Here is a 17,108-nt window from a genome sequence, read left to right on the forward strand (position 1 = left end):
CTTCTCTTCTGCTTGATTCCTAGGCATGGTGCATATCTGAGTGCTGTTTTGCTGTGCATTATTAACTTATTTGCAACTCTTAACCTTTTATTCCATGTTTACAAGAAGGCTGTCACTGCTTCTCTTTATCAGATGCTGTGTAAGATTGATTTCTATTTTTAATTTTTTTTGTTGTAGAAATTTTCAGACATCCAAAAAATATATAATAATATAATGGAATCTCTTGTTGCTTGACTTCAAAAATTACGAACATTTTGCCAGTCTAAATCCTTCTTTTTTTTCTAGAATATTTAAAAGTAAATTCAAGTCATCATGTTATTTCACTCCTAAATCTAAATTCTAAAGACTTAAAAGAAAAAAAACCACCACCACCATGTCATTATCATTTTTTTCCTCGTAAATGTTATCTGACTTCTTTTTATTAATCTTTCTTATACATATGTATAGCTCACATTTGTTACAGTGTTTAATATTAGAAGTGTTTTGGTCTTTTTTTAAAATTATACTTTATGTTCTAGGGTACATGTGCACAATGTGCAGGTTTGTTACATATGTATACATGTGCCATGTTGGTGTGCTGCACCCAGTAACTCGTCATTTACATCAGGTATTTCTCCTAATGCTATCCCTCCCCCCACCCCACCATGACAGGCCCCAGTGTGTGATGTTCCCCTTCCTGTGTCCAAGTGTTCCATTGTTCAATTCCCACCTATGAGTGAGAACATGTGGTGTTTGGTTTTCTGTTCTTGCGATAGTTTGCCGAGAATGATGGTTTCCAGCTTCATCCATGTCCCTACAAAGGACATGAACTCATCCTTTTTTATGGCTGCATAGTATTCCATGGTGTATATGTGCCACATTTTCTTAATCCAGTCTGTCATCAATGGACATTTGGGTTGGTTCCAAGTCTTTGCTATTGTGAATAGTTTCATCATTATCATTCTTAATCATAGTATTTTAAATAAGATCATTTGTAGACTTTCCCTTAATATTTTTGGACCTGGAGGAAGAGTACAAATGAAAATCCACATAACATTTATATAAGTATTTAGAAGTTATAAATCAAGCTAACAAACTTTATCCTCCAACTTGACAAATACCCTTTCGTAGTGACAAGAAAGGCATGGTTTGGATTTAGAACTCTACCAGAATGTTGTAGTGCATGGAAAGCTGGCTCTGGGGGGCTACCTTTCTTCTTTCTTCCCTCCTGCCCTGGCTCTGTCTCTTGTGTACCATATGGATCTTCCAACCTGTAAACCCACACTCTTACCACGTGGCTTGCAAAAGCTATCCCCCATCATGGCCACACCTTCCGCCCCAGTGAAAGGGAATGCACATGGCCAGCCAGCACAATTTGTTTTTTGGAAGATGGACCCAGTAGAAGGCCCATGTAGGCCTTGGAAATGAGCAGGGAATTCTGGGGTCCTAGTTACCTAGAAAGGAGCATGGGAATGTAGGTCAGAGGGAATATGCACTTTCACAGAGCTCTCAAAAGTGTGGGGTCTGAGCAAGAGCTTCTCTGGCCCACGTGTAAGGATGGAACCGATGATGTAATTCCAGTTTCCCCTGATTAGTGCTAATACTTTTTTTTACGGTTGATTTGTTCAAATCAGAACCCACACACTGCATTTTGGTTAATATATCTCTTATTCTACATTTTTGATTTATTGATGAAAGCAGGTCATTTAACACTAAAATGAGCCATAATCTAGATTAAATGTATTGTTTTCTTGTGCTGTTACTTAATATGCCTGTGTTTCTTGTATTTCTTATGAACTGGCAAGTAGAGCTAGAGGCTTGATCACATTAGAAGGTGATATCTGGCTGTTCTACTTTTAATAATGCTAAGATTGCTTAGTGATTCAGGTGTCTGCCTTGTTCCTCTGTCATAAAGTTCTTCATCGGTGTTTACCCTGATGATTTGGGAGTTCATTAATGATTCTTTCTTAGAGTCATTATTTCATTAGGGATTACAAAACGGTGATTTCCTAATTTTGTCATTCCATCTGCATTTACTAGTTCTCTAAAGAAGAACTGCCTCATCTACCAATTCATGTAGTTCATGAAGGAAAGGAAAGATGAAATTTGGATTCTTAAACTTGTACTGATTTTCCGAATAATGAGTTAATGACTGAGCTTCCTCTTGTAATAACAATGGTAACCAACAGTTTATTTTTAGTGTTATTATGGATACTTATATATTTGGTTCCAATCCATTGCCACCATTATTCTTTTTGCTTGAATTGGCCAATTTTAGGTCGATGGTAGATGTTTTTGGTAGAGGACGCTGTTAGTTTTTCTTTCCTACTTTCTGGCTCAATGAAATGACTCAAGTTATCTTGTATTTTTTGGGGGGGCCAAACTTACAATTTGACATTTTTATTTTCTATTTTTTTTGAGACGGAGTCTCCTTCTGTCTCCCAGGCTGGAGTGCAGTGGCGCAATCTTGGCTCACTTCAACATCCGCCTCCCAGGTTCAAGTGATTCTTGTGCCTTGGCCTCCAAAGTAGCTGGGGTTATAGGCATTTTCCACCATGCCCAGCTAATTTTTGTATTTTTTAGTAGAGACAGGGTTTCGCCATGTTGGCCAGGCTGGTCTCGAATTCCTGGCCTCAAGTGATCTGCCTGCCTTGGCCTCCCAAAGTGCTAGGATTACAGGCGTGAGCCACCGCACCTGGACACAATTTGACATTTTTCTAAGGAGGACTGGCTCCTTTTAGTCACAAATGGTATATAGAGACAGTGGTGATGCTAAGATTCTAATTGCTGTTGGATTGCCATTCCTTCTAGGCCTTTCTCAGTGCAACGGAGCTACCTATATGTACGTGTGTGTTTGTGTGTGTGTGTGTGTGTGTGTGTGTATTATGAGTTCTTACTAATACTTTAAATTCAAATTTAAGATTATAAGGTTTCTACTCAATTTTTAAATTTTATGTGTGTATCTCTTTTCTTATGCTGAAAACATGAGCTCCTACTGACCTGAGAGTGCATCTTCAGTTGCGATGTGTGTAAAAGTCATTTGGGGTAAAATCGGACCTTTTTTGACCTGACATAGGTCTTCTCAATTCGCATTGATTGGGTTATGACCCAAGAATTTGCTGTTTTAACAAGTGCCCCAAGTGATAATGACCCAAAGGCCAGGAGTTATCCTTTGAGAAACTATCTTATAAGAACTATTGAGGTATTAGAGTGGTGGGTGTTTATAATCCAGCACTTTGACTTTTCTGAATTAGTGGTTTCTTTAACTCATATCACCAAAATTGTGAATTCTGGAGAAGTATTGTGGAATGTTGGAGGAGCACAGGACCTAGTCACAAGTCCAGAGTTCGAGTTCTGGCCCTGTTGCTGGCTAACTTTAGGACCTTGGGAAAAAAAAATCCCATAATCTTTCTAAGCTTTAGTTTCCCCACCGGAAAATGGGTACAGTAATGCCTGCCTACCCCAGAATTTTTGTGGGCACCAAAAGTGAAAGTACTTTGTAAAATGTCAGATGAATTACAGATACTGAATTTTGAGGGGTCAGCTAGTCTTTCTTATAAGCTTTAAGCAATATTATGCTTTATTTCAAAAGGCAATAATCGTTCTTTCTTTTAATAACCTCCCAGTAAAGTAATCTTAGTTTATCTAAAGTACTTTTCTTATTTCTAGGAATGAAGGATATATCCCAAGTAATTATGTAACGGGAAAGAAATCAAACAACTTAGATCAATATGAGTAAGTAAATGTTTATTTTGTGAATGGAAAATCAGAAAGTTTTCATTTTCCTAATTATGTAAGGCATTTTGAAGATTAATGGATATCTTTCATGATTCTTTGAAGGGAGTGGGTGCTAAAATATCCTTAATTCAGTTGTCTGATGTGATAAAAGACTGAGAATTAATCTCTATAATATATTTTTCCTGAAGTTACTGTGTGAATGGAGTTACATAAGCTTATGTACATAAATTACATAAGTATAATTGAATTGATTTGAAATAAATCACAGATTAGCTGACTTTGAAATACAGATCTTGTCCATTCATTCAGGACATAAGAACAGTTTCCAGAGTAGAAATGTTAATAAGAAAAAATTATTTAAATCAATTAGAGTTGACCTTTGTCAACATTAGTATATTTCCTTTCAATCTTTTTACTATTTTTCAAGATAGAATCATGCTTATTTCCTCATATACTTTAATACTCTTTGAAAACATTTTCCTAGCTACATTTTATTTCATTTGATCATAAGTTTATTAAATATTTCCTGAGATGTTAGCATGTATCAAGCATTATGTATGGCCTTAGGGACATAACCAGGCAGATGGCACATAGATGTCCAATAATTTATGTAACCATTTCCTTATTTGTGTGGTTTAGGTTGTCTTAGGTATCTTTTCTATATTTAAAAAAAAAATGGAGTAACTTCTTGTTTCTTATCTTAAACTGGATCTCTAAAATCTATGTGCTGGGCTAAAGGCTATACATGAACATTGTGAAGGCTCCTGACGCGTGCTATCAAATTGCTTTCGAGATACATTGTATTATTTATATACCCACTAGCGGTGTATGGCTAAGTTGTAATGTGAGGCTCATATACATCGAATGCTCTTTTATTGTCATTCTGAGGTGCTGTATTGATGCTTCATTCACCTCCTTAAAAACAACAGCAACAGGCCGGGCGCGGTGGCTCAAGCCTGTAATCCCAGCACTTTGGGAGGCCGAGACGGGCAGATCATGAAGTCAGGAGATCGAGACCATCCTGGCTAACCCAGTGAAACCCCCTCTCTACTAAAAAATACAAAAAACTAGCCGGGCGAGGTGGCGGGCGCCTGTAGTCCCAGCTACTCGGGAGGCTGAGGCAGGAGAATGGCGTAAACCCGAGAGGCGGAGCTTGCAGTGAGCTGAGATCCGGCCACTGCACTCCAGCCTGGGCGACAGAGTGAGACTCTGTCTCAAAAAACAAACAAACAAAAAAATAAAAACCAACAGCAACAACAAGCTGTTTCCTTTCTTCATGTCACTTGCTATACTACAAGTGTACCTTAACATCTAAGAAAGGGTTAACAAATTCAAAAAGCCACAGTGCTCAGTGGGCTGTGATCCTCAAAGTAATTTTACAAGTAGGAGAGAGTATAAACAACATATAAATAAAGTAGCATTTCTGCTCTTAAGTCAAACAGATTTTTGGAAAAATTATAAAATCGTTAGAATTAGGGAAGGTGCTAAAAGGTGAAAACTTGGGCCTGGTTTTAAAGTGATAGCGTGGAGAACTGATTGAAATTGGGGAAAGAAGATGCTTGGAAGCCAGATAATCCTTATCTAAATATGAGAACTCCTTTTACGACTCGTGTGATTTCAAATGAGGCTTTTCAATACTGAAGTTTATGATTTATGGCCACGAGTGTTTCAAATGTACCGTAATTTGGAAATTTTCTCTCTTCCGAGAGATTTTCTTCCTCTGCATAACTCTGGACTTCAGTCTCCAGCATGGGAGCACCACTGCATTCTGTTCAGAGGCCAGGGAGTCCACATGGCCTTTGTACCGTGCCTGGTAGACGACCAAGGGGAAACCTGTTCCCATGAGGGCAGGCAGAGACCCTATTCTGTCTTCCTACTCCATGTTCTGTTTTGCTTTGTTTTGTTTTGGCCACAGCCCATCCTGTAACAGAATTGTATTAGTCAGGGTTCTCTAGAGGGACAGAACCAATAGGATAGATGTATATATAAAAGGGAGTTTATTAAGGAGTTCTGACTCACAATCACAAGGTGAGATCCTACAATAGGCCGTCTGCAAGCTGAGGAGCAAAGAAGACAGTCTGAGTCCCAAAGCTGAAGAACTTGGAGTCCAATGTTTGAGGGCAGGAAGCATCCAGCACAGGGGAAGGATGTAGGCCAGAAGACTAAACCAGACTAGTCTTTCCACGTTTTTCTGCCTACTTTTATTCTGGTTGTGCTAGCAGCTGATTAGATTGTGCCCACCCAGACTGAGGGTGGGTCTGCCTTTCCCAGTCCACTGACCCAAATGTTAATCTCCTTTGGCAGCACCCTCACAGACACACCCAGGAGCAATACTTTGCGGCGTCCTTCAGTCCAATCAAGTTGACACTCAATATTAACCATCACAACAACTTAAATGTTCTCAGGAATTTACAAAAAAGAAAAAAAAAAAAAAAAAAGAAAGCCTCTGACAGCTGTGGAGTGAATAGTTCTTCTGCTGTTTGCTTGGGCCCAGGAGGAATCCCAGGCCACAGACTGTCACTGGGCTGAACTCAGGATTTCCAGGCCAGCAGCTCCCAGTGTTATCAGTAACCTAGTTCAAACCTCCATACCCAGTCAACAGTGTAGGGAGGAGAAGATCAGAGAGATCAGTGCTGGAAAAGAAAGCAGATTCATTGTGATGGTTAATTAGAGGATGTTCTTGGTGGGAAAGACGGTAAAGGGAGAAGGTGACAGAAATGAAAGGGCCCTTAGGACTGGAAATACTTAGGATAAAGGCTTTGAGTGGATGGCATAGTTAGAAGGGGCAAAATTAGAGAACAAGCTAAGGTGTATAACTGGTTGGTTTTATGTTTTTCCTTTGTTTCTACCTCTTGTCTTCTTTCCATGATTTATTTTCACCCATTCTCAAAGCTTAGCAAGGGTCTGGCCTTCCCTGGTTAAAAGGTAAAATGCCCTCAAACTTCTTCTTTCCTTATCGACATTGCTATTTTGGGGTAACTAGCTAATCTGAAAAACTAATTCACGTTAGGGTTTTAATATCTAAGAACAATCGACAAATGACCTACAAATTCAGGGTCTAATTTCTAGATGTATAGTTCCTTCATCAGAAGGTATTAGCCTCTAATAAAGCTTTTCTGTGGCATGCTGTTTTTTTAAATCCCTACTCTTCAACCCACTGCTTTCGAATTCCTTCCTTCCTTCTTTCCTTCCTCCCTCCCTCCCTCCCTCTGTCTCTCTTTTTCTCTCTCTTTCTCTTTCTTTCCTTTCTTTCTTTCTTCTTTTCTTTTTTTCTGTTTTTTTTTTCTTGGAGACAGAGTGTTACTCCATCACCCAGGCTGGAGTCTAGTGGTTCAATCTCAGCTCATGGCAACCTCCGCTTCCCAGGTTCAAGTGATTCTCCTGCCTCAATCTCCTGAGTAGCTGGGATTACAGGTGCCCACTACCACACCCAGCTCATTTTTGTATTTTTGGTAGAGACAGGGTTTCAGTATGTTGGCCAGGCTGGTCTCAAACTCCTGACCTGAAGTGATCCACCTGCCTTGGCCTCCCAAAGTGCTGGGATTACAGGAGTGAGCCACCTCCCCTGGCCAAAGGTTTTTCTTTCAACCATTGTATCAGGGGAATCCACCCCCAATAATTCATGTAGGTTCTTTTCTATTTCCTTAAGTGTCGGCTGGTCTGAGAAATAAAGGGAAAGAGTACAAAAGAGAGAAATTTTAAAGCTGGGTGTCCAGGGAAGACATCACATGTTGGTAGGTTCTGTGTTGCCCCCTGAGCCATAAAACCATCAAGTTTTTATTAGCAATTTTCAAAAGGGAGGGAGTGTACGAATAGGGTGTGGGTCACAGAGATCACACGCTTCAAGGGCAACAAAAGATCACAAGGCAGAAAGTCAGGGCGAGATCACAAGGTCAGGGTGAAACTCAAATCACTAATGAACTTCCACGTCCCACTGTGTACGCATTGTCATTGATAAACATTTTAACAGGGTTCAATAACAGAGAACCCGTCCGACTAGAATTTGCCAGGCTGGAATTTTCTAATCCTAGCAAGCCTAGTAGCGCTGAAGGAGACTAGGGCATGTTTCATCCCTATCTACATCTGCATAAGGCAGACACTCCTGGGTGGCCATTTCAGAGGCCACCTCTGGGAATGCATTCTTTTCCCAGGGCTGTTAATTATTAATATTCCTCACTGGGGAAAGAATTCAGCGGTATTTCTCTTACCTGTTTTCAGTAATAAGAAAAATATGGCTCTGTCCTGCCCGGCCCACAGGCAGCCAGACTTTAAGGTTATATCCCTTGTTCCCTGAAAATCGCTGTTATCCTGTTCTTAAGGTGCCCAGATTTAATATTGTTCAAACACACATGCTCTACAAACAATTTGTGCAGTTAACGCAATCATCATAGGGTCCTGAGGTGATATACATCTTCAGCTTATGAAGATGACAGATTAAGAGATTAAACTAAAGACAGGCATAGGAAATTACAAGAGTATTGATTGGGGAAGTGATAAATGTCCATGAAATCTTCATAATTTATGTTCAGAGGTTGCAGTAAAGACAGGCATAAGAAATTATAAAAGTATTAATTTGGGGAACTAATAAATGTCCATGAAATCTTCACAATTTATGTTCTTCTGCCATGGCTTCAGCCGGTCCCTCTGTTCGGGGTCCCTGACTTCCTGCAACACTGTTGGGCCCTCTTTCCCATCTCCCGACTGCTGCACTGGCAATATGGTTGTTCCCAGCATTGAAATTAGGCTTGGGTGTATGTTCTACTTCAGGACCCATTGATTGGCATAACAGTAGGCAAATTTTAACCTCTTAGAATCAGTTTTCTCATCTGTAAAAGGTCAGTAGGAACCATTTTAATACTGCACAGGCTTTGAGACCAGACATTTGGTTCAATTTTGGCTTTGCTGTTTCCTAGCTGTATGCCCTTGAGATATGTTTTACTTCTCTGTTTCTCAATTTTTTCATTTGCAAAACAGCGGTGATAATACCACTTAACCTCCTAAGAGTTGTGAGGATGAAATGAGGCAATAAATGTAACATACTTAGAGCAGCAGCTCACTGCTGTGGCTTGGATCTGGAGACCTCGCCAAGTCTCATGCTGAAATTTGATCCCAAGTGTTGGAGCAGGGGCCTTCGGGGAGATGTTTGGATTATGGAGGTAGAGCTCTCCCCCATGGTGAATTACTTGGTACCATTCTCAAGGAAGTGAGTTCTCACTCTTAGTTCCCACAAGAACTGGTTGTTGAAAAGAGCCTGGGCTGGGCACAGTGGCTCATGCCTGTAATCCCAGTATTTTGGGTGCTGAGGTGGGCAGATTGCTTGAGGTCAGTAGACCAGTCTGGCCAACATGGTGAAAATTAGCCAGGCATGGTGACGGGTGCCTGTAATCCCAGCTACTTGGGAGGCTGAGCCAGGAGAATCTCTTGAACCCAGGAGGCGGAGGTTGCTGAGATCACGTCATTATACTCTAACCTAGGCAACAAGAGTGAAACTCTGTCTCAAAAAAAAAAAACAAAAAAAAAGATTAGCTGAGCGTGGTGGCATGCACCTGTAGTCCCAGCTATTTGGGAGGCTGAGGCAGGAGAATCACTTAAACCCAGGAGGTGGAAGTTGCAGTGAGCCGAGATTGTGCCACAGCACTCCAGCGTGGGTGACATAGCAAAACCCTGTCTCAAAAAAATAAAGAAAAAAAAAAAGATCCTGGTGCCTGTCTTCTCTTGCTTTCTCTATCTTGTCATGTAATATCTGCACACCAGCTCCCTTCATCTTCAGACATGAGTGGAAGCATCCTGAGGTCTTTTTCAGATGCTGGTGCTGGCACCATGCTTCTTGTACATCCTGTAGAACCATGAGTCAAATACACCTCTTCTCTTTATAAATTAGCCAGCCTCAGGTATTCCTTTATAGAGGTGTATGGTATCTGTGTCACATTTTACCTGTGTGTGTAATTCTTCCTGATGGGAGAATTCAGGGGAGCCACTGTTGTCTTTTTTTTTTTTTTTTTTTCTTGCCTGGAGATAGATAATCACAGGAGAGAAGAAAGAAGCCACCAAGAACTGAACTGTTAGAAAATCCCGACCATGAGTTAATTCATCTATTTGTGTATGACTCCTTCCTCCTTTCTGTCTTTCAACAGACACTTAAAGGTCTGAATTGATATCCCAAAGAAGGGAACATCCTTTCCAGGGAACTTGTCAACGCCCTAAAAATGACCCCTCAGGACAGGATTTTCAAGAGCCTTCCCTTTGTGCAATGGATTCCTTCTTTCCTCCTTCTGAGGAGCTGGAATACAGTAGATGAGGAAGGGGCCTCCTCCTTTCTCTAAGTATCTTATGTCTAGTTTCCTCTTGAGAGCTACAATTTAGCTGCACTGATTTCTTATATCTGAACCCAAGATGAAACCACCTTTGCTTACTCTTATTGTGAAGATGGACTGGATCTTCTGTTTTTAATAACTTTTTCTCAATCTCTCAAATCCTGCTACTTTATAATTCATAATTAAACCTCCACATATGTTTCCTTAGTTAATTTTTATGAATGTTTTTGGCACTTGATAAATGTTTCTTTGAATCAGTGGAAAAGCATTAGGGACAGAATTCTGTTCTCCTAATTTATTATATTTCTCAATTGCATTCAGAAATGTGTTGATCACAACTGCAATTTTGTTGAACTTGGTCTCATTTCATAAAACGGGGTCCATGTAATGAGATGTTGACAATTCTGAGGCCTGGCTCAATACCTCAGATTCCAATTAAAATGTCTAACAGTGTTTAGCTTAGATTGAGGCTGTAATTTGCATTTGGCTACTACATAAAAGAATCTGGACAGAAAAAGATCTTGTATTGTCTTTTTTGTTCTTTGTGTTTTTCCCTTCTTCAGTCAGGGAAGGCCTATGTTTACTTGTCTTAGGGTTTTTGCTGGGCCAAAAGCAGGTGCTGGTTCTCTTATGGAAGGCTGAAGCAGTACTGGGAAATTTAAATGTCCAGAGGAGCTGAGCTGATTTTATTAACATTTGAAGTCTCAGGGTATATGACTGTGGTGGTGAATTCCTTGCCAACGAGTAAGGATCTAACAAAATAAGTTTAAAACCAAAGGCCAAAGAAAAATTGTCTAAGTTCATGTTCTTATGGCCTGTTTGCTTAAATCACATGGAGGGATCGATTATGCTGGGGAAAGTACAGAGAGGTGAGTATCTCTGAGGATGAGGTGGTTAATGACAGCATCAAGAAAAGGGCTTTCTAAAGGATAAGAAGAGGTACAGGACCAGGCGTGGTGGCTCACGTCTGTAATCCCAGGATTTTGGGAAGCCAAGGTGGGCAGGTCCTTTGAGGCCAGGAGTTCGAGACCAGCCTGGTCAACACAGTGAAACCCTGTCTCTACTAAAACTACAAAAATTAGCCAGGTGTGGTGGTGCATGCCTATAATTCCAGCTACTCAGGAGGCTGAGGCAGGAAAATCGTGTGACCCCGGGAGGTGGAGGTTGCAGTGACTTGAGATTGCACTACTGCACTTTTGTCTGGGTATCAGAGCAAGACTCTATCTCAAAAAAAGAAGAGGAGGTACAGATTGGCAGGGCCTTGGGATGTGGCACAGGATAGTGGAAAGATCTCATGGGAGGGAAGACCAGCTGATTGGTCATAGCAGACATTTCTATACTAGAGTCTTGGGCAACCACAGGACTTGGGGCTCTGCTGGAAACCAGCAAGTCTGAAGACCCAGGAGGCCTGTGCTTATGTTTTGTTGTTTCTTTTTTCACTTAGGACCTTTGTGAAATTCATTGAGGGAGCCACCATTATGACTTGAGATGAAATCTGCTGCCATATTGATAGGAGGAGGGCTTGGAATAAGATTTAGTTTGAATTAAAGACAGTAATACAAAGTGACACTTCCTGCATGTTTGAGTCAGTAGAGTAAAATTCATTCTTGCCGTGATTCTAGTAGTGAAAAATTGAAAATGATTTTTATGTTGAACAGTGAAGAATAGCTTAAATAAATTATGGCACATGCATACTATCATATGTAGACTTTGTCTGGACGGAGGGAGGGAGGGAGGGAACAAAAGAACAAAGGGACTAAAATGGCGCATTTCCGGGTTCTTCATTGTCAACTTTCCCGCCCCCGGGAAAGACACCGGTGGACTGCACAGGCGCAGTCTGACGTCTGACGGAGAAAATAGAAATCTACCTAGCCGCGCCTACGGCCCCGCCCCCGACCCGCCTATGTCCCACCCACTGCCCTCCCACTCCCAGGCCCAGGACATAAAAGCCGCTCCCGGCGGGCACGGGGGGCGAACTTCCTCGGCCCTTCCTCATATGCCGGACCGAGGAACCTCGTCCGAGAACGCCAGAGCGACTTCCTCGGCCTCTGCCGCCAGAGACCAGTGAACCTCGCCCCTCCTTCACATTGGCTAGTTAATAAAGTTTTCTTTTACCCTGCCTACTTGCCTGTTCTCTGGCACTTACTCTGGTGGTTGTCTGGAGCAAATCAGACTTATATTGATTTGCAAAAATATCCTATAATGTTATATGAAAAATTCAGATTATAGTATAGCCTATGTAGTTTGATCTCACGTTAATAAAACATAAGAATGTGGGCATACATACATGTTTTCATAGAAATACGAGTAGAAAAAGTCTGGAAGTATATACATCAAAATTACTAGTTGTCTGTTATTGAAATTAGGAGTGATATCTTGTTATTTGTTATATTTATTATTAATGAGCAGAATTACCTTATTAATTCTGAAAATAATAAAATATGTCCTAAAATCCTGAGGCCTGAAATGTATTGTTTTTTCTATTCAGATGGTATTGCAGAAATATGAATAGAAGCAAGGCAGAGCAACTCCTCCGCAGTGAAGTAAGTGTTTGTACTTGTGGGTTTGGCTTAAGGGCAAATTAATTTTAGTGAGTCCATAATAAGTAGTTCCACGTATCTCTCTTTCTAAATTTGTTCAGCAGTGAGCAAGTCTATGCAAAACTCTTCCCAGAGGCTAAGGGAGCTCAGAGACTGAAGAAAGAGGCTGACAAATTCAGTTTCTACGAAGAAATATTTAATAGGGACTTACAAACAGAAGTAATCATGGGTGGCCCTGTGGCCTCAGGGCAGTTATCCCCACACCTGCCCTCAAACTTTTAGGGTAAAATGTGCAGCTGGACATGTCTTCAGCCTTTCTTACCAGCACATGTGACCACTGGTGAGGTTAGATAAGCATCTTTATGAAAGCATTGTTTAAACACCTTGCTGCAGAACACCTTGGTAAGTGGGGATCAAGCACTGGTCATCACTGTGGTTTCACTTCAAGGTTACATCACTCTTGCCATGTGACAGGCTGTTTTCCTACTTGCTACCCCTTGAAATTGACCCTTACAATTTCATATGCCCAAAGCCTTGGTAAAATAACCAGTGTGGTTATTATAGCAGTGGTTTCTCCAGTGTGTCCTATTACAAAAGAAAACATAGCTTATTGAACTTATGCAAGTAACTATATTGCCACAAAATAAGAATACTCAAAAATAGCTCCCAAATTTTGGAGAAATCAGGTAGAGGTTAATGCTTCAGTTTGGCTCTCAAAAGTATACTTTACTCAATTGCTGTAAGCTTTAAATAGTTCAGAATACACAAAAACACAGTTTCTTGACTCTTCTTCAGAGTAGCAGCCTTCCACACAGGTTGTTGTCCATTCACCTTGGAACCGCCATCCACAAACCAAGCAACTCTTGCTTGGTCAGTTGAGAGCTGTTTATTGGGCACTGTAGAATCCAGCAGCTACTCACACAGTTCCAGAGTCAGTCTTTGGGTTAGAGAGGCTCCCTGCTCATGAGTGTCTCCTCCTTGTACCCACCAGATTGTGTGATCCTGTATCAACCGTTTCCATTTTATGATGGAACTCTTTTAGATACTGCTATCTCCATTAGAGTGTTCCTCTGACATCACCTGAGACAGCACGGATATTTCAGGTGTCGAGAGCATTTTATTTTCTTCAGTCGTAGATGTAGCTATAGTTAGCATCCATAGCAAGGCAGTAAATGCCCCTCTAGTAGAAGTTCTCTAGTCCAGAGTGCCAGTAGTTGTCACTGGGAGGTGCTAACTGGCTTTTGCCATAGGACCTAGTAACACTCAACAAAAGACTATCAAGTAGAAAATTTGTCCCTACCAGCATTCCAACTTTCTCTATACTATGAGCTTGGACAGTCATACTGGCTCCCATTTATCATGTCCGATTAATATTGCTTGAAGGGCAGGTTTACATGCCCTCTATTTTACAGTAGAAGAAACATTCCCCAGTCAAATACAATGTTCATTCCCATAAAACATTTAGATAAAGGAGACACAGCTACTTTACATAAAACCTGTTCAAACATTCCAACTTTCATAGTCTTATAAACCCTTATGTTTTTATGTTTTAGTCCTAGGAACTTCTTTTCTCTACCTCCAGAACATTTTACCCTCTGTTGTGCAGAAGGCTTTAGGTTCCCAGCAGGGGGTTGAGCCAAGGGACCCTGACCTTTTTGTCAGTTTTTATCTTGATTAACCTGCTTCAGTTTTGCCCTGAAACAATTTTTGGTCAGCCTTATCATTATAATCTCTGTCTTTTAGCTTTTTACGTTTCTGCAGACTGGGGATATAGCAAAGTAATTTTGGGCTCTTTAATGTTGCGGAACCAGCAGGGGCTCCTTTTGGTCCACACAACCTTCAGTAGTATTGTATTAAGACCTTTGTTTTAGCCCCATAAATTTCCATTTTATTCATTTGATTTTTTAATAACCATCTAAAGATTTCCTCCCTGCTGGGACAAGTTCCATGACTTTCCTTTCTTTTTCTTCATTCTCTTTCTACCCAGTTAGTTTTATCTATATCATTTTTTCCTTCATTTTGAAACAACCTTTAAATAACCTGTGAACTAGAGAAAATGACTTTTTCTTAAGCAAAAGCTATATTCTATCTTTTATGTAGCCTTCTTCACCAAAAATTCATCTTACTTTCTTTATACACTCTGTATATAGAATTGTTTCTCTTACATCTAGTAGTTTTAATTATATACACTAACTACTATTGTAACTCTTAGTAGTTCTAATTTCCAGTAAAATATCTAGGAAGTGATTAATTTTAATTAAGCTCACATACAAGTCAAACAAGTGTCAAAAACATCACAGAAGCAGCAGTTTTATGACCTGAGGCAGAGACAACCTAAACCTGTCTGACTAGTAGATCTAGGCAAAATGTCTGAATTAAATTCTGAAGATGTTTCTATTTTATTTTACCAACAATTTAAAAACTAATTTCATTTACCAGATGTTTTCTTAGGTCACATAGAAATGTCACAAACACATAACACATATAGACATATAGGCATACAGGCACACAGGAGGAAAACTTATAGCTTTCATAAAGAATTGTCATTGCCACCTTTTAGATAGTTTTCATTTTGCTTTTGTTAGCACAGCATATCCTGTAGCAATTTATTTTTCATCCTGGAAGTAAAAATTGCTTTATCAAGTCCCACGAAAACCTGAACATAGATGGCTTACCTCATTCTTAATTTTTAGAGAAGCCCCTGGGGCTTTCCACTAACCACCACGAGGTTGTCCCTCCTGGTAAATTTCCTTCATTAGGCCAAACCTCTGTCACAGCCAGAATGATCCAGGCCATAAGGCTACAATTCCCTTGTGTATGTATGCCTTCTTGCATTATGAAGGCATTGCTGCAGGGCTGGGTGGGTAGTAATGTCACTCATTTTTTTCTGCTTCATTCCTGGCTAGGGAAATGTCATCACCCACTGTGTCCCGCAGTTAGACCATCCAAGCAGCCAGGGGTTCCCTAGGTAGTTGTTGCTTTTTATTTTAACTCATTTATGCTGGAGGTTGCAAATTTTGTGTGTGTGAAAAATCAGACCTTTGATGACTTTGAGCCATAGGATGTAAATAACGCCCACAAGCTTAGTGTTCCAATAATGGAACACTAGGCATAAATGTATTAAAGCCTAATCAAGTGAAGCGGTGGGAGTAGAGAAGGAAAAAAGAAATCTGCAACTGTTTGTTATCAATTAGTAGCAAACACTACTGTTCTAGGACCAGCCAGTAGTTGGTTAAAGGTCTTTGCAGTGTCTGAGTTCTGCAGGGAGAGTCTCCTGTAGTGGCCCATCCTCATTTTGCTGCAGTTGTTACACTTTCACTTTCCTTAGCATGAGGGGCAAGCTTACTCTAATGCTTTCTTCCTGATTGATCATTTGCTGCCTTGACTTTTAGTACTTAAGTATTTTTTTTTTTTTTTTTTTTTTGGCTCGAAGTTAGTTATTTTAAAATAATTTACATTGATATTACATAATGTCTTTTATAAATAAAGCATTAATAGATGTTTAATTCTATTTAGAAATAAATGTGCTGAAATTGCTATACCTTTAAAAAGAAATAAAATGAAAGGGTAAAATGTATAGAGGGGACTACTCTGTGCTGAGTAATGGGACCTGGGTCTACCTGTGACTTTTCTAGCCTACTTTTCGCATCTGTAAGAGAAGGAGTTGGACTAGAAAATGATCTCTACAATTCTCTGCATTTCTGATCTAGTTTTCTATTTAGCTATTGTTCCCAGTCTTTTAAACGCATGTTTTCTCATTTTACCTCCTGCTTAGTGTCATGTATCAAGATTTTGTTGAGTGCTTGTTTTTGTAGTTGATGTTAAAAAAACAATAGTAGGTGACCTTGGTTAATTCTAACTACACGTAACCATGCCCACAGGATTCTTCCATGCCTCTCTGGAGACCCCACAGTGAGAGGCAGATGTAGCAGAGTGAGTAGCTAAATGGCAGCCTGGGGACCAGATCCTGCCTCTGCTGCTTACTAGCTGTGTGACCTGGTGCAAATTACCCAGCCAGTCTTTCTGTTTGTCATTTCCTTACCTACAAAGTAATGTGGGGATAACAATAGTACCTATGTAATAGGACTGTTTTGATGATTAAATAAATTGATATGCTAGAACATTAGAACAGAATAAATTTTCAATAAATAAGTGTGTTTATTTATTTGTTTGTTTATTTATTTATTTATATTATTTAAGACAGTTTCTCTCTCTCTCTGTCTCCCAGACTAGAGTGTAGTGGTGTGATCTTGGCTTACTGCAACCTCTGTCTCCTGGGTTCAAGCGATTCTCCTGCCTCAGCCTCCAAGTAGCTGAGATTACAGGCATGCACCACCATGCCTGGCTAGTTTTCAGTAAAGATGGGGTGTTTTTAGTAGAGATGGGGTTTTGCCATGTTGGCCAGGCTGGTCTTAAATTCCCGACCTCAACTGTTCTGCCTGCCTCAGCCTCCCAAGGTGCTGGGATTGCAGGCATGAGCCACCGTGCCCAGCCTCTGTTATACTTTTTACTGACTGATTATTACAATTATTATCCC

At 40.3% G+C, this 17,108-nt stretch overlaps 1 protein-coding gene across 4 annotated transcripts in view; it reads left to right on the forward strand.

Moving 5' to 3' along the window:
• Nucleotides 1–17,108, forward strand: part of TEC (tec protein tyrosine kinase) — a 132,666-nt gene that overhangs the window by 98,308 nt on the left and 17,250 nt on the right. For all 4 annotated transcript variants that reach the window (XR_002734200.1, XM_023224693.1, XM_023224695.1 and 1 more), the window contains 2 exons: nt 3,649–3,714; nt 12,520–12,574. Coding sequence is in view for 3 of the 4 variants with exons in the window: in XM_023224693.1 (XP_023080461.1) it covers nt 3,649–3,714; nt 12,520–12,574 (121 nt within the window). In the remaining variant the exon portion in view is untranslated. The remainder of the gene's footprint in view (nt 1–3,648; nt 3,715–12,519; nt 12,575–17,108) is intronic.

This window comes from Piliocolobus tephrosceles, chromosome 3 (assembly GCF_002776525.5).
Source record: "Piliocolobus tephrosceles isolate RC106 chromosome 3, ASM277652v3, whole genome shotgun sequence".
NCBI classification, from domain to species: Eukaryota; Metazoa; Chordata; class Mammalia; order Primates; family Cercopithecidae; genus Piliocolobus; species Piliocolobus tephrosceles.